Source organism: Peromyscus leucopus, chromosome 5 (genome assembly GCF_004664715.2).
Source record: "Peromyscus leucopus breed LL Stock chromosome 5, UCI_PerLeu_2.1, whole genome shotgun sequence".
NCBI classification, from domain to species: Eukaryota; Metazoa; Chordata; class Mammalia; order Rodentia; family Cricetidae; genus Peromyscus; species Peromyscus leucopus.
In genome coordinates, this window is record NC_051067.1 from 108,716,780 (window position 1) to 108,738,691 (window position 21,912).

Sequence of the window (21,912 nt, forward strand, 5' to 3'; positions counted from 1 at the left end):
CTCCGCCAAGTACTTCCGGGACAGAGCTGGCGAGCGCGCGCGCGCACGTGGGGCCGGGGCGGAGAGAGGCGAGGTCCCGGCTAGCGAGCGAGTGCCGGGCGGTAGGTAGGTGAGTTCGGGAAGAACCTCTGGCGGCAGCTGGAACAGTGGGTTCTGGGGGGGGGGCGGGGTGCTGCTCACCCGGGGTCGGGGGCCCGCGGGCCTTGTCAGATAGCCGGTTCCGAGGAGTGGAAGTCACTCGGTGGACTTAGGAGAGGGCAGGGGTGGGGGACACCTCTCGCTCATCAGAACGTGCCCGCACTGCCTGTGCCTTCCTAACCTCGAAGAGTAGACGAGTGAGGCTCGAACAAGTTCCACTCCCAGTGAGTGTGCACGGGATAGCTGCTAGATCAGGCAGGCAGGGAAAAAAATCACCCAGTCCTGTCGCTGCCCACTTGTGCTGTGGGTTTCCTTCCCCTCCCCCATCAGCCTCGAGTCGCTGCCTTAGAGTGGATCTGTCATTTGCAAACTTAGTCAAGTTAAGAGTTTAGCATTCTTGCTAAAATGCCCATTTTCAAACTCTCTTCCTCCTCCAATGGGTTAGAAAGATAAGGAATGGAGTAGGCCTTTGGGGGTTAATTTATTGAAGCATCCGTATTGAGTTTCTGGAGGTTGAGCCTTGCTGGGGCACAACAGCATTATTAGAAATGAACTTAAGTGAGAGATCTTTGAAATCTCCCATCCAACAGTGACGATAATAAAATTGAATGCATGGTAGATTCTCCAGTTAATATTTAACAATGTCTTTTTTGTCCCTCCAGGAATGGGTGAATTTAAGGTCCATCGAGTCCGTTTCTTTAATTATGTTCCATCAGGCATCCGCTGTGTGGCTTACAATAACCAGTCAAACAGATTGGCTGTTTCGCGAACAGATGGCACGGTGGAAATTTATAACTTGTCAGCAAACTACTTTCAGGAGAAAGTAAGTTTTTAGGGAGCCTGGTGTGGAGTTCCTGATGTTAATTTTAATTCAAGTCTACAACTCACATGTATGTCCTATCTTCAGGTAGATCAAGTGACTCTGCTTGCTATGGAATTGTTTAGAATTACAGAACTTCGGTAGCTTATATGAGACCCCTTGACTGGTGAAAGCAGCTCTGGAGTTTGTCTATCTGAAGTTGTTTAGAAAGATCCTACCGAGGAATTGTGTGTCACTATATGCCATTTGGGGACTGAAGTTTGCTGGGTCTTTTGGCCACTACAAGAAAGAAAGGAACTTGTTGAGATCATGAGATTTTGGTAAAATATATATCCTGCTGGGGATCTTCGTATGCATTCCATTGTCAATTTAAAGTCTTCAAACGTAATATCAGAAATCTCTAGTAACATGACAGCAAGTAGACTCCCAAGTTCACCTGTCTCCAAGGACTTAATTGTCTATATTTGGGAGTAGAGGAAGTTTTTAATTAGATGAAATGTCTTTGGGTACACATAAAGAATCATTTGTGTGTACCAGTATTTTGCCTACTTAGTAGTATGTGCACCTCAAGTGTGCCTAATTCCCATGGTAGTCCGTAGAGGGCATTAGATCCCCTAGAACTGGAGTTAGACGTGGTTATGAGCTACCATTGGGTGCTGGGCCCCTCTGCAAGAGCAACAAGTGCTCTTAACTGTTGAGCCATCTCTCCAGCTCCAGAGACTTTCCTCCCAAGGGCACTGGTTCCTAATTTTCTTCAGGTGCAAAATGCAACTCAGTTCAACAGAGAAGACATGGGTAAATTAGTGTTCAGTGTCCAGCAGCCTGGCATTTGTTGAGACTTAGGCATTCTGTAAATGTTTCTAGAAGAATGAGTGAGTGTCAAGTACTGGTATTAAGACAAGTGTTAGAGCTTTTACATTCAGGAAGAAAGATCCGTAACAGTTTCTGACCTGTAAAATAAAGCTGGCAGAAGTGGTCTTGACATTTAGGGATCCTTCTCAGAGTTGATGTACTGAAGAACTAATGTGTGTATAACAGTTGCAGGCCCTTTCCCACAAGTGGGTCGTTGCTAGAAATAGGACAGAAATGCTTGGGTGTATACTTGTTGCATGCTGTGACTTTTCTGTTTGTCATTTACAACCACTATACTTGCATAATTTGTATATTTGCTTAGTGGCCCCTTCACTGCTTAACTTCAAATTGTGTAAAATGGGGAACTACTATGTTTGACTGTATTCCAGCTCTTTATCTAGTGCAAAGGCGCTGCTAAGTTACTGTTGAGTGGTAAGTCCTCCATTTCTTACCTACCCTCCCTTGTGTTCTGTCATTCTCCTGTGGGTATTTTTAATAGCTAACTAATTCAGGCTCATCTTCTGTTTTCCCCATTCTCCTTTCCTATTCACTAAAATTAGGCCAGGCGGCGGTGGTGGTGGTACACACCTTTAATCCCAGCAGAGGCAGGGGGAATCTCTGAGTTCAGGGCCAGCGTGGTCTACAGAGTGGACTCCAGAACAGCCAGGGTTACACAGAGAAACCCTGTCTCAAAAAAACAAAAAAAGGATTACTAACCTCTGGCTGGGTAAGATGGCTCAGTGGGTAAAGGCGTTTGCTTCCAAGACTGACGGCCCAGTTTGATCTCTGCTACCCCTGGGTAGAGGGAGAGACCGGCCCCTGCCACTTGTCCTTTGACCTTTATATACACATGCACATGTATGCACGGATACATACACATTAAATAAAAAAAACAATAAAGGATTGCTGACCTCCGTCACATCATTAGAGAAAGAAAAGACTAGGAGTAAGGAGAGCTGTGTTCCCTTCGTTCCATTGACGTCAGCCTTTTGGACAAGCCGCTTAACCCATGTGTCTCTTGGCCTTGCAAATTCAGATAGGAAACATAGTCTCTTTGTGTCAAAGAGGCATAAAGTTAAAATGCCTTGATATATATGAAAATATGGAATATCCAGAAAAAAGTACTTAGAAATCTGAGATTATGGCCAGGTGGGTGTGGTGCTGGTACACACCTTTAATCCCAGGACTCAGAAGACAGAAGCAGGCTTATTTCTGTGAGTTCTGGGCCAACTGGATAGCCAGGCTCTGCCTCACAAGTGTTGGGATTAAAGGCGTATGCCACCCGGCCTATTTTGGACAACTTCAGACACATAAAGTGAACACACTGGCCTTCAGCCTGTGTACAGTCCTGCGTCTCTTGTGTTTTTGTCATCATGTTTGATAAGGTATGTTTTGAGAAATGTATTAGTAGTTGATCATTAGAGAGTTGGCTTGTACAAACCCACCATTGTATAGCCTTATTGTATAGACATCTAAATCTGTATTGGAATGCTCTAGACAGTTGTAACATAATGGATAATAATTTCTGCCTTTAATCCCAACACTTGTGAGGCAGAGCCTGGCTATCAGGTTGGCCCAGAACTCACAGAAATAATTTGTGTGTTTAAACACAGAACAAGTACAGTAGAAATAACTACAAAAGATTAGCAATAATAGGCCTACAAAAAGGCATTTAGTTTGGTGGTTGCAAAACTGGAAGTTACTGTTGGTTAGTAAGCAAGTGATCAGTGAATTCTAAGGTCGAGGATAGGAGAGTACACTACTTCCGATTTTCTTAACACTATCCATTAGGGTACACTAAATTTACTGGCATTTCTCCGGGTTTGTGTGTGTGTGTGCCATGCATCTCTATAAATCAGAGGCCAGCCTGGGGGAATCAGTTCTTTCCCACCATATGGGTCCTGGGTGTTGAATTTGGGTCCTCAGGCTTGGTAGCAGGCACCTTTACAAATTAAACCATCTTCCATTCTCCAAATACTTATTTTATGTCCTTGTTCCATATGCCATTTTATTTTACTTTTAAAACTTGGTTGGTTTTGTTGTTAAAAACTAAATCATCCATTGTATGGCATAACTGTGGCTGCCTGGTTAAGTAAGAAGACCAAAATCCTAGATAGGAAAGCTGGTTTTGTGGGGTGGGGGTGGGAACGAATTATTATCTCTGTGATCCCCACAACCTGCAGAGAGAGATGATCTTCGGACAGCAAGAAGGCAGTTTGGGGTATTGTTCAGACATCTGGAATCTGACCCCAAGTAGCTTATTTTTGGCATATTTAAGCACAGCACAATTTAGTGATGACTAATCAACCCTGCATATACAGCAAAGCACACATAAATCTCCTTGAGAAACAAAGTAAGCTAAATGCAGATCAGAAAACTACACAGAAACTTTGTAAAATCTATAAAGATGGATTCTATAGATTGACTGAGAGAACACAAGCTTACCATAGGGTCTGGGAGACGATTAGGTGCCTAAAAAGTCTAGCCACACAGATAGCACAAAGGCTAGTAAGCTCCCAGCCTTCTAGGTTGATAAGAGGTTATGCGTTCCATCACTTGAAAGGAACAGCCCTGTGTACTAACATTCCAGGTTCCCCTAGTGCTTATCTGTGAGCACAGAGACCTTTGTGTCTTTTACAATCAACCATTCAAGAAGTTTACAATAGTTTTTAAGAAATTATTTATCTCACATCTAATTAGACACATTAAACCAGCTTTTTTTATGCATGGAGGCTCACTGTAGCCTACACTGGCTTCAGATTTAAAGTAATCCTCCTGCCTCAGCTTCCTGAGTGCTAGGATTAGAGTCATAAGCCACCACACCTGGCTAAATCAATCTTGAATATCTTAATTCTTAAATATTAGTTGAAAAGCTTCTTCCGAATTAGTCCTAGTTTAAAAGAGAATCAAACATAACTAAAGTACAGTAATATTAAGTAGCTAAAATTTGAAGCTGAAAGAAAGAAAAGTCTAATAGACATAAATGTTTGATAGTGACAAACTCTACGATAGATATTTGTGGGTAAATACTCGGCAAGAGCTGTTGATTGATGAATTCATGGCAAGTTGGGGTGTTACAATGTTTCTGTAGTTTTGAATTCATGGCAGGTTGAAAAGTTACAATGTTTCTGTAGTTTTTCCCAGGTCATGAATCTCGAGCTACAGAAGCCCTGTGTTGGGCAGAAGGACAGCGGCTCTTCAGTGCTGGACTCAACGGAGAAATTCTTGAGTATGACCTCCAGGCACTAAGCATCAAGTATGCTCTGGATGCCTTTGGAGGACCTATTTGGAGTATGGCTGCCAGCCCCAGTGGCTCTCAACTTTTGGTCAGTAAGCAGCTATGGGTAATTCCAAATAGAGTACTTTTACTCTCAAACTTCCTTCCCCATGCTTATATCACGTAGAAATCCCAAGCTTAGCAAGGTATCAGGACTCATAAGACAAAATATTGAAATTGGCGATGAAGGTTAAAAATCCCTGGCTGGAGAGATAGCTCATCAGGTAAGAGCACTGACTGCTCTTGCACAGAATCTGGTTTTGATTTCCAGCACCCACATGGTGGTGGCTCACAACAGTCCTAACTCCAGTTCCAAGGGTTCTGACACCTAGCCTCCATGGGCACTATACATAAGTGGTGCAATACAGTCAAAGCTCACATAGATAGACAATAATAAACCACTGCTCACTTTGCCCTTAGGCTATTAGCTTGGTATTTTGGAATATTTGTACACTGTGAAGATGCGTTGCTGTGATTGGTGTAATAAAGAGCTAAATGGCTAAGAGCTAGACAGGAGGTATAGGCGGGACTTGCGGGCAGAGAGAGGAGGAAGTCAGAGGAGACACAGAGGAAGCAGGATGGGCAGTACATGACAGAATGCAGATTAATAGAAATGGGTAAATTTAAGTTATAACAGCTAGTTAAAAACAAGCCTAAGCTAAGGCCAAGTTTTCTTAATTAATAATAAGTCTTTGTCATTTGGGAGCTGGCTGGTGGGACAGAGAAAGACTTATTACAGATTGGACCTTGTTTTCACTTGTGAAATATCATGGTTAATTAATTTCAGAATTTTCTAAACTTCTTTGGAACTAAGAAATGTAGAGACTAGTTTTGTTTTGGTTTTTAGGGGGCGGGGGAGGGTGGTTTCAAGACAGGGTTTCTCTGTGTAGTTTTGGTGCCTGTCCTGGATCTCACTTTGTAGACCAGGCTGGCCTCGAACTCACAGATCCACCTGCCTCTGCCTTCGAGTGTGGGGATCAAAGGTGTGCACCACCACCTCCCTGTGGTCACTAGATCTTTTATCTAGGCCATAGGTCTCTGGCAGGTATGTGTGAAGCCCTACTTTTTTTTTTTTTTTTCCTGAAGAGTTTGTTGCCTTCTATGTTTCATGGAAAATGTAACATGTTTCTTCAGCACAAATCTGAAAGGCAGAGCAGAGCTGGGTGAAAAGCCCTGCTTCTGTTCTGTGTCATGTGTAGAAATTCGGCCACTGGTTAGAACTCTTTGGGCCTGCTTTCTGACTAGACTGGAGTCGGCCAGGAATGTGCTTCTTGATTGTAGGTCCCTCCCCCCTCTGACAGGCTGTTTGGTTTGTTTTGATTTTAGGGCAAGTGATAGCTTTTAGAGAAGAAACAATGTATACATTTGTGTATGGGGTATTAGTCCTAAAAAGGTTCATGTGTCTGTTTTCTACCTCTGTCTCTAAATAGGTTGGTTGTGAAGATGGCTCTGTGAAACTGTTTGAGGTCACTCCAGACAAAATCCAGTTTGCAAGAAATTTTGATCGGCAAAAAAGTAAGAGTTGTTTTTGGTAGGGTAATGAATAGTTTCACATATGTCTTAGTTAGGGTTTCTGTTATTGTGATAAACTCCATGACCAAAAGCAACTTGGAGAGGAAAGAGGTTATTGTATCTCATAGCTCCATGGCACGGTCCATCATCCAAGGTAGTCATGGCAGGAAGTCAAGCAGGGCAGGAACCTGGAGGCAGGAGCTGATGCAGAGGCCATGGAGGGGTGCTGCTTACTCCCTTGCTCAGACTGCTTGCTTGCTTTTTTTGTTTGTTTGTTTGTTTTTTGTTTTTCAATACAGAGTTTCTCTGTGTAGCTTTTTGGAGCCTGTCCTGGAACTCTCACTGTGTAGACTAGGCTGGCCTCGAACTCTGAGAGATCCACCTGCCTCTGCCTCCCAAGTGCTGGGATTAAAGGCTAGCTGTGGTTCTTAACCCTGCTAGCCAATTTAAGTGTCTTGGGGAGTATCATGAGCAACTGCTGGTGCCTGGGCTCTGGGTGGTATTGGCACTGAGGTGCTGAGCAGGGATTGACAAGCAGTTTCTGTAAAGTACTGAGCACAACGGTACTTGAGGCTTGAAGGCAATATAGTCTCTGCTAACTCTAGGTGTAGGACAGAGACAGCCAAAGACAGTGCATGACCATATGCATAACTGTATGCTGGTAGAACTTGATTTACAAAAGCCAGCAGTGGGCTGTAGTCTGTTGGTGCCTGTGTCCTTCAGTAATAGTTAGCCACTGTAATCAGATTTTTGTTATTTCTTAATTGGAAAGGTGATAGAATAGTTTTTTGTAAATGTCATAGAGTTACTCTAGTATATGTCAAGTTGACAGAACACTAACCAGCACAACCAAAGAAAGAAAGAAAGACACTTAATTATGGTTGGTTAACATCAGGGATCTGTTCTGAGAAATATGTTAGATTATCTCATCGTGTGAACATCATCAGGTATGCTTACACAAACTAAGGTGACTGATGTCACTGGATGATGGAATCTTATGAGGTCACCATCCTATATTCAATGCCTCTTTGTTTGTAATGTTAATATTTATGCATGACCGTACGTGTCTCTTTAGTCTGACGTCAATGTCTGTGCACACTGAAATTTTGTAGAATGTATTTATTTACACATTTTCCTCAACTGTTTATATATTATTAAAGCAAGTTGTCAAATACTCCACTGTGGGTCCCAGGACAGTTTATCAACTGTGGTGAGTGAGGAAACTACTATTGAATTACAGAGCCCTGTAGGAAGCTGTGGAAGGAGGGCTCAGTTTGCTTTGGCTGCATGTTTATCTGTCACCTTTTTTATTGTTTCATTACTCCTAAGGTCGGATCCTGAGTCTTAGCTGGCATCCTGCTGGTACCCACATTGCAGCTGGCTCCATAGACTACATTAGCGTGTTTGATGTCAAATCAGGTGACTGTTTTTCTACTTAGTGCATTTGGGTTGTGGGTGTTGTCAGATTTACATTTCTTAGTTCCCAAGAGTGTGACTTTGTCATGTTTCAATGACCCTGATGACCTAACTTTTCATTAATCCCTCCTCATGTACACCACAGATTTTGCCCCATGTTTTCCATGTGTGTGTTCTGTGTGTGTCTCTGTCTCTCTGTGTATTCTGTGTTATATCTTCGTATACATGCCTTCATAGGTGGTGACCAGAGGAAGACTCTAGATGTCCTCCTTTCTCTTTTTGAGGCACAGTCTCTTATGAACCCCAGGGGTGGAGTTTGCTTTTTTTTTTTTTTTTTTTAAGCATAGGTCATCAAGAAGCTAGTTCCGGTGATCCTCCAGTCCCCGGCCCTTCCATGTTGGGGTGACAGGTGTGAAGGGGCCATGTCCAATCTTTACACATGTCCTGGCATCCAGACTTCTCCCCCTTTTTGACTTGTGTAGCAAGCACTCTTTGCACTGGGCCGTCTCTCTAGCCTCTCGTTCCTGTTTTTGATCACCACTGCTGCATTTGGGGGAATCTCCGTTCTTCAGGGGGTACAGCACTTTCTTCATAAGAGGGTATGACAGTAACATGCACTCTCAAGTAATACTATGTATGTCCTAGGAAAAATGGAATATAAAGTAGAGAACCATGACTTTTTTCTGTTCTTGGCCTGGAAAATTGGCTACTAGACTCCTTCAGTGGAGAGGTTCCCTTTAACTTGTTAGATGAACGTGTTTGTACATATGTAAGATACAGAGACAAGCCAGGCGGTGGTGGTGGGTGCCTTTAATCCCAGCACTCAGAAGGCAAGGCAGGTGGATTCTTTGAGTTCGAGGCCAGCCTGCTTTACAGAGTTCCAGGACAGTCAGAGCTACACAGAGAAACCCTGTCTCAAAAAAACCAAAAAAAAAAAAAAAGCTGGGCAGTGGTGGCGCACGCCTTTAATCTCAGCACTCAGGAGGCAGAGGCAGGCGGATCTCTGTGAGTTCAAGGCCAGCCTGGGGCTACAGAGTGACTTCTAGGACAGGTTCCAAAGCTACACAGAGAAACCCTGTCTCAAAGAGAGAGAGAGAGAGAGAGAGAGAGAGAGAGAGAGAGAGAGAAATAGAGACAAAATGGATTGGACATGTCTTTTTGTTTTTCTTTTTCCTCAATGCCTGGCTTGTGAGTTTCTTTCTTTTGTTTGCCTTTAGTTACACATGTCTATAACCAAAGAATTCTTAAGGCTTACTAAAAAAAGTAGGAATCCCTCTGTATCCCTTCTCCTGATCCCCAAAATAAGCCACTTCAACCCTTAACTGATTCTTTTGGGGTTTATCTCTGCTGTAGACGGCATGTTTATAATTCTACATTGTGATTTTTTTTTTTTAATTTTGCATGTTATTGACTTCAACATCTGAGTCTTCCCTGTGTACTTCTGCCATAGTGTCCATCACGCTGTCTCTTGGTCTGTCTGCTTATTTGTAACCGAGTTCCCATCAGTAGTCAGGTGTTTTTGTCAAGGCCATGTGTACTGCTCCCATAGGAAGTTACTTTCCTTCCTTTCTGCTTCCTGGCAAATATTCCCATTCTCCCTACATTTCTGCCTCCTCATCCATAAAGTCTTTCAGTTGTATGAATTAGTACAAAACACATCTGAGTATTTTGGTGTTTTTGTTTGTTTGTTCCTGCCATTTCTATGTCCTTAAAAATACATCTCTCTGTTTTAACTTCTTCCTTCCGGTCTGGCTTAGCCACTTGGTCCCTGCTGCACAAGTGTGAGGTTGGAAGGCTGGTGTTTCAGGCTTTCTGGGGTCCCTTTTGCTTCTGTGTTGTTTAGGATTCTCCCTTTCCCTGTTGGGGAGTCTGGTGCCCTGCTGATGGCTGACCTGTGAGCGTGTGCCTCTTTCCCTTTCCCTTTTCTTTGTGGGGGTTTTCTTTGTTTCTCTGGCGGAGACCATCCCAGGCCCTTTATGCACTAGGTGAACCTCTGCCTCTGAGCCCTGTAACACTTGTTGATGTGAGAGTCTGTTGGTTGTAGGTTTGTTTTTTTCTCTTTTGTCAACTAGTTGTGCTAGATATGTAGGAGATTGTTTTAATTCAAACCCTGGGTTTGGGGGACATTCTTACAATTACTTGGTAGATCAGTTTCTGTTTTCTCTTTCTGGAATTTCGTTACTTCAGTGTTGGGTCTTCTAACTTTCTTAGTCACTCTTTTTTTTTTTTTTTCTTTGTTTGTTTTTTTCCGAGACAAGGTTTCACTTGTAGCTCTGGCTGTCCTGGAACTTGCTTTGTTTGAACTCACAGATCCTCCTGCCTCTGCCTCCCAAGTGCTGGGATGAAAGGCATATGCCAACACCACTGGGCTTTAAGATTTGTTTATTAGCTGGGCGGTGGTAGCCGGGCAGTAGTGGCGTATGCCTTTCATCCCAGCACTTGGGAGGCAGAGGATCTCTGTGAGTTCGAGGCCAGCCTGGGCTACAGAGTGAGTTCCAGGAAAGGCGCAAAGTTACACAGAGAAACCCTGTCTCAAAAAAACAAAAAACAACAAACAAACAACAAAAAGATTTATTTATTTATTTATTATGTATACATGCCAGAAGAGGGCATCAGGCCTCATGATGATTGTGAGCCACCATGTGGTTGCTGGGAATTGAACTCAGGACCTCTGGAAGAGCAGCCAGTGCTCTCAACCACTGAGCCATCTCTCCAGCCTTATCTTTTTTACTTTTTACTGTTCACCAGCATAAATTTGTCATCTTTATATCTTAAATGTTTGTAGTAAAATTTTCACTTAGCCACCTCCAAAGACCTTTTCTGTTTTTAGCTGCAATAAATAGCCTATGCTAAGTTTGTGTTCTGTGGTTATGCCTGCAGGCTCTGAGGCTGTTCTTTCTTTCTTTTTAAAAGTTGGACCCGGGCATTGGTGGCGCATACCTTTATAATCTTAGTAGCAGGCGGATCTCTGTGAGTTCAAGGCCAGCCTGGTCTACAGAGCAAGATCCAGGACAGGCACCAAAACTACACAGAGAAACCCTGTTCGAAACCCTCACAAAAAAGAGTTGGGGTTTTGTTTTTTGGTGGTGGTGGTGGTGGTGGTGGTGGTGGTGGTGGTGGTGGTGGTGGTGGTGTGGGTGTGGGTGTGCAGGAACCTGCTAGAGCTATAGTTAAATGCTGTTGTGGGTGCTGGTAACCACACTCCAGTCCTGCAAGAGCAGCAAGTACTCAACAACGGAGCCGTCTCTCCAGCCCCTCACTCTGAAGCTGTTGGTGATAGTATTTGGCATGTGTTCTGTACTCTTGCTGTCCTACTGTTCATTTGTTTGCCTCTTCTGTTTGTCTTGCTTTTCTTATTCGAGGAGGCTTTCTCTGAGTGTGTACTGTTTGTTCTTGTTCCATCAGTGAGACTCTTGAGCATGCTGACCACTGAGAGTCATCTGGGTGGCCTGTTGGGGAACTTCTGAAGTCAGGATCTTAGAAAAAATTTTTCCCTTCTTGTGTGACTTGGTTCCCAGAAATCAATCAATCAATCAATCAGTCAGTTGGTTTTTTGGTGCTGGGGATCAGGTCAGCCCTGGGTATTGTACATCCCCACCACTGAGCTGCTTTCTCAGACTCTTCCATTCTCCTCCCTGGTGAGTGCAGGCCTCGCTGTCACTGTTCTGAGGATAAGAAATCTGATGTCCCCACATCCCGTCAGCAGTTTTCACTTGACCCCGTTTCCCCTCTAGACACCCTTGTCCTATACTTGGTTCCCAGTCCCTTTTATAGAAGAGTCTTCAGTTAAGACAGTTTGGTTACTGTCTGCTGCTTACTCAGGCCTGCAGCCTCTTAGATTAACTTCCAGCCACCTCCTCCTTGGAGGTCCCTCGTCCTCTTGTTTCTGAAGTACTGCAGGGCCCCTAGCTCCCGGGGGTTCTGTGTATAAATCAGGTTTTCCCTAAGGCTAACCTGTCTTGGTTCCTAGGCTCTACTTAGTTACCACTCCCTGAGTTTTTGTCTCTGTCTTCTTGTCTCCCTTTCCTATATACAGAGTGTGGGAAAGAGAGAGTGTAATGTGCGTGTGCAGTGTGCCTGCTTTTAAGTGAACGTTACACCTTTCCATCCATCTCCCCAGAAGGGATTTCTGGTCTTCTCTGCCTCCCTCCCTCTCACTGAACTCTTTCCTCTTCAGGTACCCTTTTTGGAGTTTTAAAACAGTTCAACACAGCTGCCATTTAATGACTTTCTGTGTTCAGGCATCTAACTCGCCACATTCTGCTTGTCCATGTAGTTTTAGAAAACTGAAACTAAACACCATCTACATGTGTACCTTTCTTGTTTTTCAGGGAGCATTATTCGTAAGATGGTTTTAGATAGGCAGCACCTGGGAATAACTAAGTCGAGGTGTATCGTGTGGGGTGTTGCCTTCTTGTCCGACGGCACTGTCATAAGTGTGGACTCTGTTGGAAAGGTGCAGTTATGGGACTCAGCTACCGGGACGCTTGTTAAAAGTCATCTCATCGCAAATGCTGATGTGCAGTCTATTGCTGTTGCTGATGTGAGTATGGTCCCAGCCAGGTAGTCCTTGAACTTAGGATCCTCCTGCTGATCTCCTGAGTAGCTACGATTACAACCTTCTGTCACCAAGCTCAGCTTCCAAGTCATTCTTGGGGTCTATCTTTTCTCATGTGTTGCTTACATGGTTTAGAAGGATTCAATTTTTTCTCACAACTAACATGTTTCTTATTTAAATCTATTTTAGGTATTTCATTTCTTGTACCGAGCATAGTTTTCTTTTTCTAAATTATTTTTTTAAGATTTATTTATTTATTTATTATGTATTCAATGTTCTGCCTGCATGTATGCCTGCCCACCAGAAGAGGGCATCAGATCTCATTACAGATGGTTATGAGCACCATGTGGTTGCTAGGAATTGAACTCAGGACCTCTGGAAGAACAGCCAGTGCTCTTAACCTCTGAGCCATCTCTCCAGTCCGAGCATAGTTTTTATATAGTAACATGTCACCTAATAGCAGGAACTCATTCTGAGAAATACATCAGTATGAGATTTCAGCCTTGTATGAGCATCAGGGTATACTTATGTAAACAGGTAGTAGAGAAAGCTACTCCATTGCACCCTAATGTACCAATTGTATGTGCTACTCTTTTACACAACCAGCAGCAGAGAAATTTAATTCTTTCTAAACCACGTAAGCAATGACCTAGCACCTACCGTGTTCTTTAATGGAAATGTTTAACTTCATAAAGAAGTTATTGCTAAGCTGGCAAGACGGCTTAGCAGGTAATGACATTTGCCACCCAGTAAGGAGGGAACCGGGGCTGGAAAGGTGTCATCTGACCTCCACACACACACTGATGCATGTGTGTGTGTGCACACACACAACAAATAAGTATTTCTTTTTTAAAGATGCTATGCCGGATGATGGTGGCGCACTCCTTTAATCCCAGCACTCAGGAGGCAGGGGCAGGTGGAACTCTATGAGTTCAAGTCTAGCCTGGTCTATAGAGCTCATTCCAGAACATCCAGGGCTACACAAATGAGCCCCATCTCGAAAAACGAAAAAGAAAAAATTAGTAATACTAAGGAACATTATGTTTTATGCAATCAAATAAAAATTCCAAGTGCTTTACTTGAAACTGTAAGAAGTTTTTGCTTTTGTTTTTTTAAGATTTATACTCAGGCAAAGAGAAACTCCAATGTAAATATATATATATATATGTGTATGTATGTATGTTTTTTTTGTTTGTTTGTTTTGTTTTTGTGGTGGGAGGTTATTTTGTTTTTCAAAACAGGGTTTCTTTGTGTATGTAGTCCTGGCTGTCCTGGAACTCTATAGACCAGGCTGGCCTCAAACTTACAGAGATCTGCCTTCCTCTGCCTCCCGAGTGCTAGAATTAAAGGCATGTGCCACCACTGCCCACCTTTTTTTAAAATGTGCATTGGTATTTTGCATGTATGTGAGTCTGTTGGATCCCCTGGAACTAGGGTTGCAGACAGTTGTGAGCTGCCATGTGGGTGCTGGGAGCTGAACCTGGGTCCTCTGGAAGAGCAGGCAGTGCTCTTAACCACTGAGCCATCTTTTCAGCCTTTTTGTTGTTGTTTTTTCTAATTGTGTGTGGATGTGGGTATGTGCACTGGAGTATAGACGTCAGAGGCTTCAGATCCCTTTGGAGCCGGAGTTATAGGAGGTTGTAAGCTACATTATGTGTGTGCTAGGAACTGAGCTCAGGTCCTCTGAAAGAGCAGTAGTGCCCTTAACTGCTGAACCATCTCCAACCCAGTAATTCTTAAAATCTTAATACAAACTAAAAGTCTCCACCCAAATCAAACTTTGAGTACAGTTAAAAGGTGTGTTGGCTCTGCCCACACCAGCATCATTGCAAATGGTGAGTAATGTTTGGTGCTCCATTTTGACAGCTGTGGTGTCCCTGGGTAATAGGAACTTTGGTTCATTAGACTTTTATTGACCATATATTTGGTTTGTCGTTGAATGTGTAGCGTATGACTGCATAGCACTTGGTGATACTAATTGTTAGCGTTGTCAGTAGTGGGCGATTGTTGCCTATGTCTGAGCTTGCTCCTCTGATGGAACTGCCTTCCCCGGGAAGCTCCCTTCTTTCTCTCCCTCCCCAGACATGGTTTCTCTGGGTAGCCTTGGCTGCCCTGGAACTCTGTAGATCAGTATGGTTTCAAACTCACAGAGATCCACCTGTGTGCTAGGATTAAAGGCGGGTACCACCTCCGCCAGACAGGAACATCCCTTCTAATTCAAGGCATGATTTTTGTTTTCCCCTGAGCTTCCCAGATAGAAAACCTGAAAGAACATTTTTCCATCTGGCCCTTGTTATGTTGACGTCTCCCCCTCATGATTTGATTTCTCAGCAAGAAGACAGTTTTGTGGTGGGTACAGCCGAGGGCACGGTATTCCATTTTCAGCTGGTCTCCGTGACTTCCAACAGCAGTGAGAAGCAGTGGGTGCGGACAAAACCATTCCAGCATCACACTCATGATGTGCGCACTGTGGCCCACAGCCCGACAGCTCTGATATCAGGAGGTAAGTCCTCCCCCAGCCAGCTGCTCTTGACTCTGCCCAGCTCTGATTGTTTTCTCTTCATGAAGGATTTCTCTCATTGTATGCCTTTGTTTCAGGCACTGACACCCATCTAGTTATTCGTCCTCTCATGGAGAAAGTGGAGGTGAAGAATTATGATGCTGCCCTTCGAAAGATCACTTTCCCCCATGTGAGTATCCCCTCTTACCCTCAGCATCTCCCCATCCCTCTATCCAGTCAGACTGAACACAGCTCACACTTCTAAAACTGTCTTCATTCCTCTCTGAGGCAAGCTTCCTCTAATACACTTGCTCTGTGTATGTGCGTGTGTGCGCGTGCGTGCGTGCGCATGTGTGCATGTATATATATGTGTGTGTGTGTGTGTGTGTGTGTGTATATATATATATATATATATATATATATATATATATTATATATATATATATATATATACACATATTGTGATAATGAGGTTGACCCAGTTTAGTTACTGGGGAGGTCTACTCAACTTGTGGGGATGATACCATTTACCTTGAAAGGAACACTACAAGCCTAGCTTCTCCACCTGAATAATAGAGCCTACCCTTAAAAACAAGCTAACAAAATTCCTATAAAGTACATACAGTTACTAGGGGTGATGTTTGTATTTAAAACATACACAGTTTGGGGCTGGAGGAATGGGTCAGTGGTTAAGAGCACTTATTGCTCCTTCGTATGACCTGGGCTCATCTGGCAGTTAGTAACTCTCTGTACCACCAGTTCAAGAGGAACTAACACTCTGTTCTGGCCTCCTCGGGCACTGCATGAATGTGATGCACGGACATTTCATGCAGGCAAAACACCCATACACATACATTTAAAAATATTTTTTAAAATTACCCACATATTTCATGTATGTGGTTTGATGAAGTCAGACATAGTCCTCATTCTTTCCCCCACCTCTCACTTGTAGCACTGGCTGGCTTGGAACTCTCTGTGTGGACCAGACTAGTCTTGAACTCACCAGCCATCAGATGCCTCATTATCTCTTGAATTGAGTCATTTCTGTGCTACTGTTGGCCTACTTGGATCATTGTCTCTTCTCATGGATTCCTTTTCAGTGACTTTTTAAATGATTTCCCTTTTTGTTTGTTGGTTTGTTGTTTCTGAGAAAGGGTTTCTCTATGTAACAGCCCTGGCTGTCCTGGAACTCACTCTGTAGCCCAGGCTGGCCCAGAACTCAGAGATGCACCTGCCTCTGTCTCCTGAGCGCTGGGGTTGAAGGCGTGCGCCACTGTGACTTTTATTAACGGCTGTGTCGTTCTGACCTGTTCTCCACGGGTCATTGTTAAAAGCACCTTGTTCATTCCTCTGGCTTTCGTTGCTATTGTTGTCCTCAGCATAGATCCTAATTTCTTCATGTGGCTGTAGAAACCTGTGCTGATCTTGGACCGGCCCATCTCCCCCTGCCTTTCCATTCTGAAGTCTCCTTTCAAGTGCTTTTGCATTTGACCTGTTCTGCATGTTCTTTCCTCCCTGGAACTTCTTACCGTTCCTTCTCTGCTTGACTAATCTTTACCAGTGGGCCTCATCTGATCTGTCTGTTCTGCAAGGATAGGTTAGGTGTCCTTTCCGTTCATCTGTCTTTGTCCATGTTAAGTCTTGTGGCACACTGTAACATGACTGCCTACTCTGTGTCACTTCTTTAGAAGCATGGTGAGATGAGTGGCTATTTCAGTCACCTTTGTGTTCTTGAATTCTAGTACAGTGACTAGATTGTGGTAGCTATGACTTAGGCTATATCTATCAAATAAATGGATTTTTTTTTTTTTTTTTTTTTTTTTTTTTGAGGCTGGGTCTCACTATTGTAGCCTAGTCTATCTTGGAACCCACTATGTAGTCTGGCCTTGAACTCACAGAGATCCACCTGCCTCTGCCTCCCAGGGCCGGCCACCATGCCTGCTAAGTAAATGGGTTTCCGCAGTAGAGAAAGGATTGTGTTAGGATGCTGCTGTTGCCTCTGGAACTGAAGCAGCAGGTGACCAGGTTGACCTATTTATGAGTTTTCAATTCTTGGATGCAGCGTCGTCTGATTTCCTGTTCAAAAAAAAGGCAGCTGCTCCTCTTCCAGTTTGCTCATCACTTGGAACTTTGGAGACTAGGATCTACAGTTGCAACAGGTAAAGTCAGCAGAGGGTTTGCATTTGCTTGTTTTTTTTTTTTTTTTTTTTTTGTTTTTTGTTTTTTGTTTTTAAACTTACTTTTAAAAACTGGCAAAATTTTAAAAATAGAAAAAGGTGGCGGTGGGGGGGTGGGGATACCAAGATGGGCTGATGTAAACCTCAAAAGTAAAGTGCCTGCCTGGGAGCACAAGTCCCCAGGTCTGAGCTACAGTATCCAACACCCACACAAAAGAAAACTGGAAGCTAGCCATAGTAGCCATTAACCCAGCACATGGGAGGCGAAGACCTGAGCCAAGAAAAGAAAAGAAAACTGGAAAGAGAATGCAAACCATCAAAATTACAGTTGAAATTCTGCCTGTAGAAAATAAGTCAGGCATGGTAGCAAATACTTGGAAATGGAAACAAGAGAATGAGAAGAAGTTCAGGACCAGGTTAGCAGAGACAAGAGGATCCCTGGACTTACTGGCCAGCCCAGTCTAGCCTAATTGGTGAGCTCCTGTCTCAGAAAATACAGTGGAGCTGGCCGTGGTGGTATGCAGCTTTAGTCCCAGTGCCAGCACTCAGCAGGGAGGGGCAGGGAGATCTCTGATTTGGGTCACTGGTCTACATGGTGAGTTCCAGGGCTACGTAGTCAGACCCCCACTGGGAAAAAAATAAAGTGGAGAGCAATTGAAGAAACACCTAATGCCACCTCTGACCTGCACACAGAGATATACATACATATATTTAGAAGGATAGATTTTTTTCCTGTGTCTGTGGGAAATTATGGTTTTCCCATATACAAGAAAAAAAATTACTGAATGTTCAAGTGTTGTTTTGGTTTTCTGAAACAGGAGATCACTCTGCAGTTGATATTGTTGATATTGGCCTTGAACTCACCAATTCTAAGTGATGAGATTATAAACTATCTAAAAATCTTAACCAAATACCAATGTTGTTTTTTTTTTGTTGTTGTTGTTGTTGTTTTTGTTGTTGTTTTGTTTTTTGTTTTTTTGGACTGTCCTAGAACTCAATGTATAGACCAGGTTGGCCTGGAACTCACTATCTGCATAAGCAACCATCACCTGGCCTTTGTTGTTATTGTTTCTTAAGAGTTTAAGTTTTAGCCAGGCAGTGGTGGCACGTGTCTTTAATCCCAGCACCTGGGAGGCAGAACAGCCAGGGCTACACAGAAAAAACAATGTGTCAACCCCCACTCCCAAAAAAGAGTTTAGGCATCTGTAAGATGCATGTAAGAGGTAGTTGAGATGACACTTGTGGCCTGACTATATGAAAGCAGGCTACTGAGAATAAGAAGATGGAATGATGTGTAGTGGCGGTCCTACATGGCTCTGGAATGAGTCACCAGTTTAGGAAATGCTTGAATTCTCTTCTTTAGAATGTGTTAAGATCTGCCTCTGCCCACCTGCATGTCTATGGGGTGAAGCTCTGGCAGGCTGTGGGCCTTAGAGCCATGTTCCTTTGCTGTCCTTCACATAGCTCTCCAGATTGTGACTACGCACGTGGGTAATGTGGGTAAACCAGATTTGCCCCTGGGAGAAATCCTCTCTTACTCAGATTGACTTTCAAATGGAAAACTGCACTTTCGATGAAAAAAAAAACTCAGGGAAGTTTCTGTTTTTAGGCAAGAATGGAGATATTCTCCCGCTCTCTAAAAATGCAGACCATCTACTGCACCTCAAGACAAAGGTAAGAAGGATCGTGTTCCCACCCAAGGTCCAGAGCACTTCCGCATTCTGAATCTGAGTGTCACTCAGTGTTTATAAGTTAGCTATTGAGAATTTGGTAAGTGAGTGTAAGAAATGTATATTATAAGCATATGTGTACTTTTAATAATTAAGAGAGTGAAAGACTGTATAATCAAATTAAGCTGCAAGCTCACCCCACATTTTATTGTTCCACTGTTCAGAGATAAGCACTTCCACAGTTTCCTGTATATCCTCCAAAAAAACAAAAGAACTTATGCTCATTTGTATGTGTATGTTTCCTTTTTACATTAGCAACGTGCCATGTAAATTGCTTTGATCATTTTATCTCTAACAAAAATGTCTTAGCTGTTTGTAATAATCCTGACTGTGATCCCAGTACTTGGGGCATGGAGGCAGGAAGTTTAGAGTTCAAGGTCATTTGGTTAGTAGGGAATTTGAAACCACCTTGGGCTAAGTTAAATCCTGTCTCAAAAAAAAAAAAAAAAAAAAACTTTAAAAGAATAAAACTTGGTCATTTATGGTGACATGTGCCTGTAAGTTCCAGCACTCAGGAGACTCGGGGAGGGGGGTTGCCGAGTCTGAAGTCAGCCATGGCTAGGCTATGTAGAGAGACCCTGCCACCCCTCCCCTCCAAAAGAAGACTTTGAAGAGGAGCTTCCTCTGTCATCAGGATCAGCCTTGAAGTTCCAACCCCCACGTCAACCTCGGTGCTAGGATTACAGATACGTATTCCATACCTGGCTTTATTTTTAACTCTATGTAAATATTACACTGCATTATTTTCCTTCCCCTTCTCCAAATATTTTTCATTTTTTCTTAGAGATCTTTTGGTGGGGGCGGAGTTTCTGGACAGGGTTTCTTGTAGCCCTGGCTGTCCTGGAACTAGGCTGGCCTTGAACGCAAAGATCCGCCTGCCTCTGCCGCCTGAGTGCTAGGACTAAAGGTGTGCGCCACCAAGCCCAGCTCTTAGAGGTCTTAATGTAGGTCAGCATGGACAGAACAGAAAATCAGCACTCCCAATCTTCTCTCCCCAGCGTTTGCATTAATGCCTTCCTGCCCATCTTTCTCAGGTTGAGGTTTTCTAAGTTATCAAAGACCTAAGAAATTATTGTTATCTGCAGACCTATGTTGGATTTAGAAATCAGAGTGCACCAGTGAGGTGTTAAGAATATGTGTAGGCATTTGTGGAAATGTCTGAGCACCGAGAGCTGGAAGAGTCCTAGGAACCTGGTTTCAGGAAGCTTTGCCAGGCTTGATGACTCATTGCTGTGAGCCCGGTTTGCTGTCTAATGTAAGGAAATTTGAGTGAGACTGTCTGAAAACAATTGGTTGATTTGTTTTGTTTTGTTTTGGGTTTTTTGTTTTTGTTTTTGTTTTTTGAGACAGGGTTTCTCTGTGTAGCTTTAGAGCATGTCCTGGAACTTACTCTGTAGACCAGGCTGGCCTCGAAATCACGGAGATCCACCTGCCTCTGCCTCCTGAGTGCTGGGATTAAGGGTGTGTGCCACCACTGCCCAACTAACAGTTTTTTTTTCCCACTCCTGTTGCTTCCTCCAATTGCCAGGGCCCTGAGAACATTATCTGCAGTTGTGTGTCCCCGTGTGGAAGTTGGATAGCCTATTCTACAGCGTCTCGGTTTTTTCTATATCGATTGAAATATGAGCGTGACAACATAAGCCTCCAAAGAGTAAGTGAGGGCAAAGTGTGTTCCTGTAAAAGAAGAAACTTCCTGCATGTGTAATTTTGTTTAGAGTGGAAGTGAATTGGATAAGAATCCTTAGTGAGGGCTGGAGAGGTGGCTCAGCAATCAAGAGCACTGGCTGCTCTTCCAGAGGACCCGGGTTCAATTCCCAGCAACCACATGGCACCTCAGAACTGTCTGTAATCCAGCTTACAGTGATTTGATACCCTCATACAGACAGAAATGCAGGCAAAACACCAGTGCACATAAAATAAAAATAAACTAATCATTTTAAAAAAAGAATCCTTAGTAAAAAGTTAGATGGTCGTAGCTGTTACAGAGCAATCTTTTAGGGACCTGCTGCTAAGTCTGACAACCTAAGTTCTATCTCCAGGACCCACATGGTAGAGGAGAGGCTCCCACAAGTTAACCTCTGACCTCTACATACATGCACACACACGTACTTTATTTAAACATTTTATTTACTTATGTGTATTAATGTTTTTCATGTATGCATATATGTCTGTTCACCATGCGTGTGCCTGGTGCTTACAGAGGCCAGAAGTGGGCAGGTCCTCTGGACCTGGAGTTACAGGTGATTGTGAGCTGCCATATTAGTGCTGGGAATCAAACCCTTGTCCTCTGGAGAGCAGCCAGTGCTCTTAACCACTGAGCCATCTCTCAACTCCTACACACAATTTGTTTGTTTGTTTTGTTTTGTTTTGTTTTTAAGATAGGGTTTCTCTGTGTAACCTTAACTCACTCTGTAGACCAGGCTGGCCTCGAACTCACAGAGATCATCCTATCTCTCCCACTCCAGTGCTGGGATTAAAGGCCTGTGCCACCACCCGGCTTTGTTGTTATGTTTTTTTCTTTTCTTTTCAATTTATTTATTTATTATGTATAGTGTTGTGTCTGCGTGTTTGTCTATACACCAGAAGAGGGTGTCAGATCTCATTATACATGATTGTGAGCCACCATGTGGTTCCTGGGAATTGAACTCAGGATCACTGGAAGAGCAGCTAAGTGCTCTTAACCTCTGAGCCATCTCTCCAGCCCTCAACTTTGTTTTTAAATCTTATAGAAGACTCTAGGTTCAATCTTCAGCACTACCACTGCAATGCTAAGTATTTGGTTTTTGCTATTATTTTGTTTTTAATTGAAATAGAATTACGTTTCTTTCCTCCATTTCCTCAAGCCTCCTCTCTCTAACCCTCTCATACCTCCTCCACTCTCAAATAGGTAGCCTCTTTTTCTTGTTATTATTGGGTGTGTGTATATGCACAA

The 21,912-nt window shown here is 43.4% G+C and overlaps 1 protein-coding gene across 3 annotated transcripts in view; it reads left to right on the plus strand.

Moving 5' to 3' along the window:
• Positions 1 to 9: 9 nt before the first annotated feature.
• The window catches only part of Utp4 (UTP4 small subunit processome component), a 32,661-nt gene continuing 10,758 nt past the window's right edge, over positions 10 to 21,912 (plus strand). Inside the window, exons 1-11 of one of the 3 annotated variants that reach the window (XM_028857719.2) lie at positions 10 to 105; positions 801 to 961; positions 4,945 to 5,136; positions 6,518 to 6,602; positions 7,929 to 8,018; positions 12,347 to 12,558; positions 14,905 to 15,076; positions 15,172 to 15,263; positions 17,136 to 17,232; positions 18,860 to 18,924; positions 20,509 to 20,631. In XM_028857719.2, coding sequence (XP_028713552.1) covers positions 803 to 961; positions 4,945 to 5,136; positions 6,518 to 6,602; positions 7,929 to 8,018; positions 12,347 to 12,558; positions 14,905 to 15,076; positions 15,172 to 15,263; positions 17,136 to 17,232; positions 18,860 to 18,924; positions 20,509 to 20,631 — 1,287 coding nt within the window. In that variant the 5' untranslated portion in view covers positions 10 to 105; positions 801 to 802. Of the gene's footprint in view, positions 110 to 800; positions 962 to 4,944; positions 5,137 to 6,517; positions 6,603 to 7,928; positions 8,019 to 12,346; positions 12,559 to 14,904; positions 15,077 to 15,171; positions 15,264 to 17,135; positions 17,233 to 18,859; positions 18,925 to 20,508; positions 20,632 to 21,912 lie in introns of all 3 variants that reach the window. The other 2 variants (XM_028857718.1, XM_037206243.1) reach the window with 2 other exon arrangements.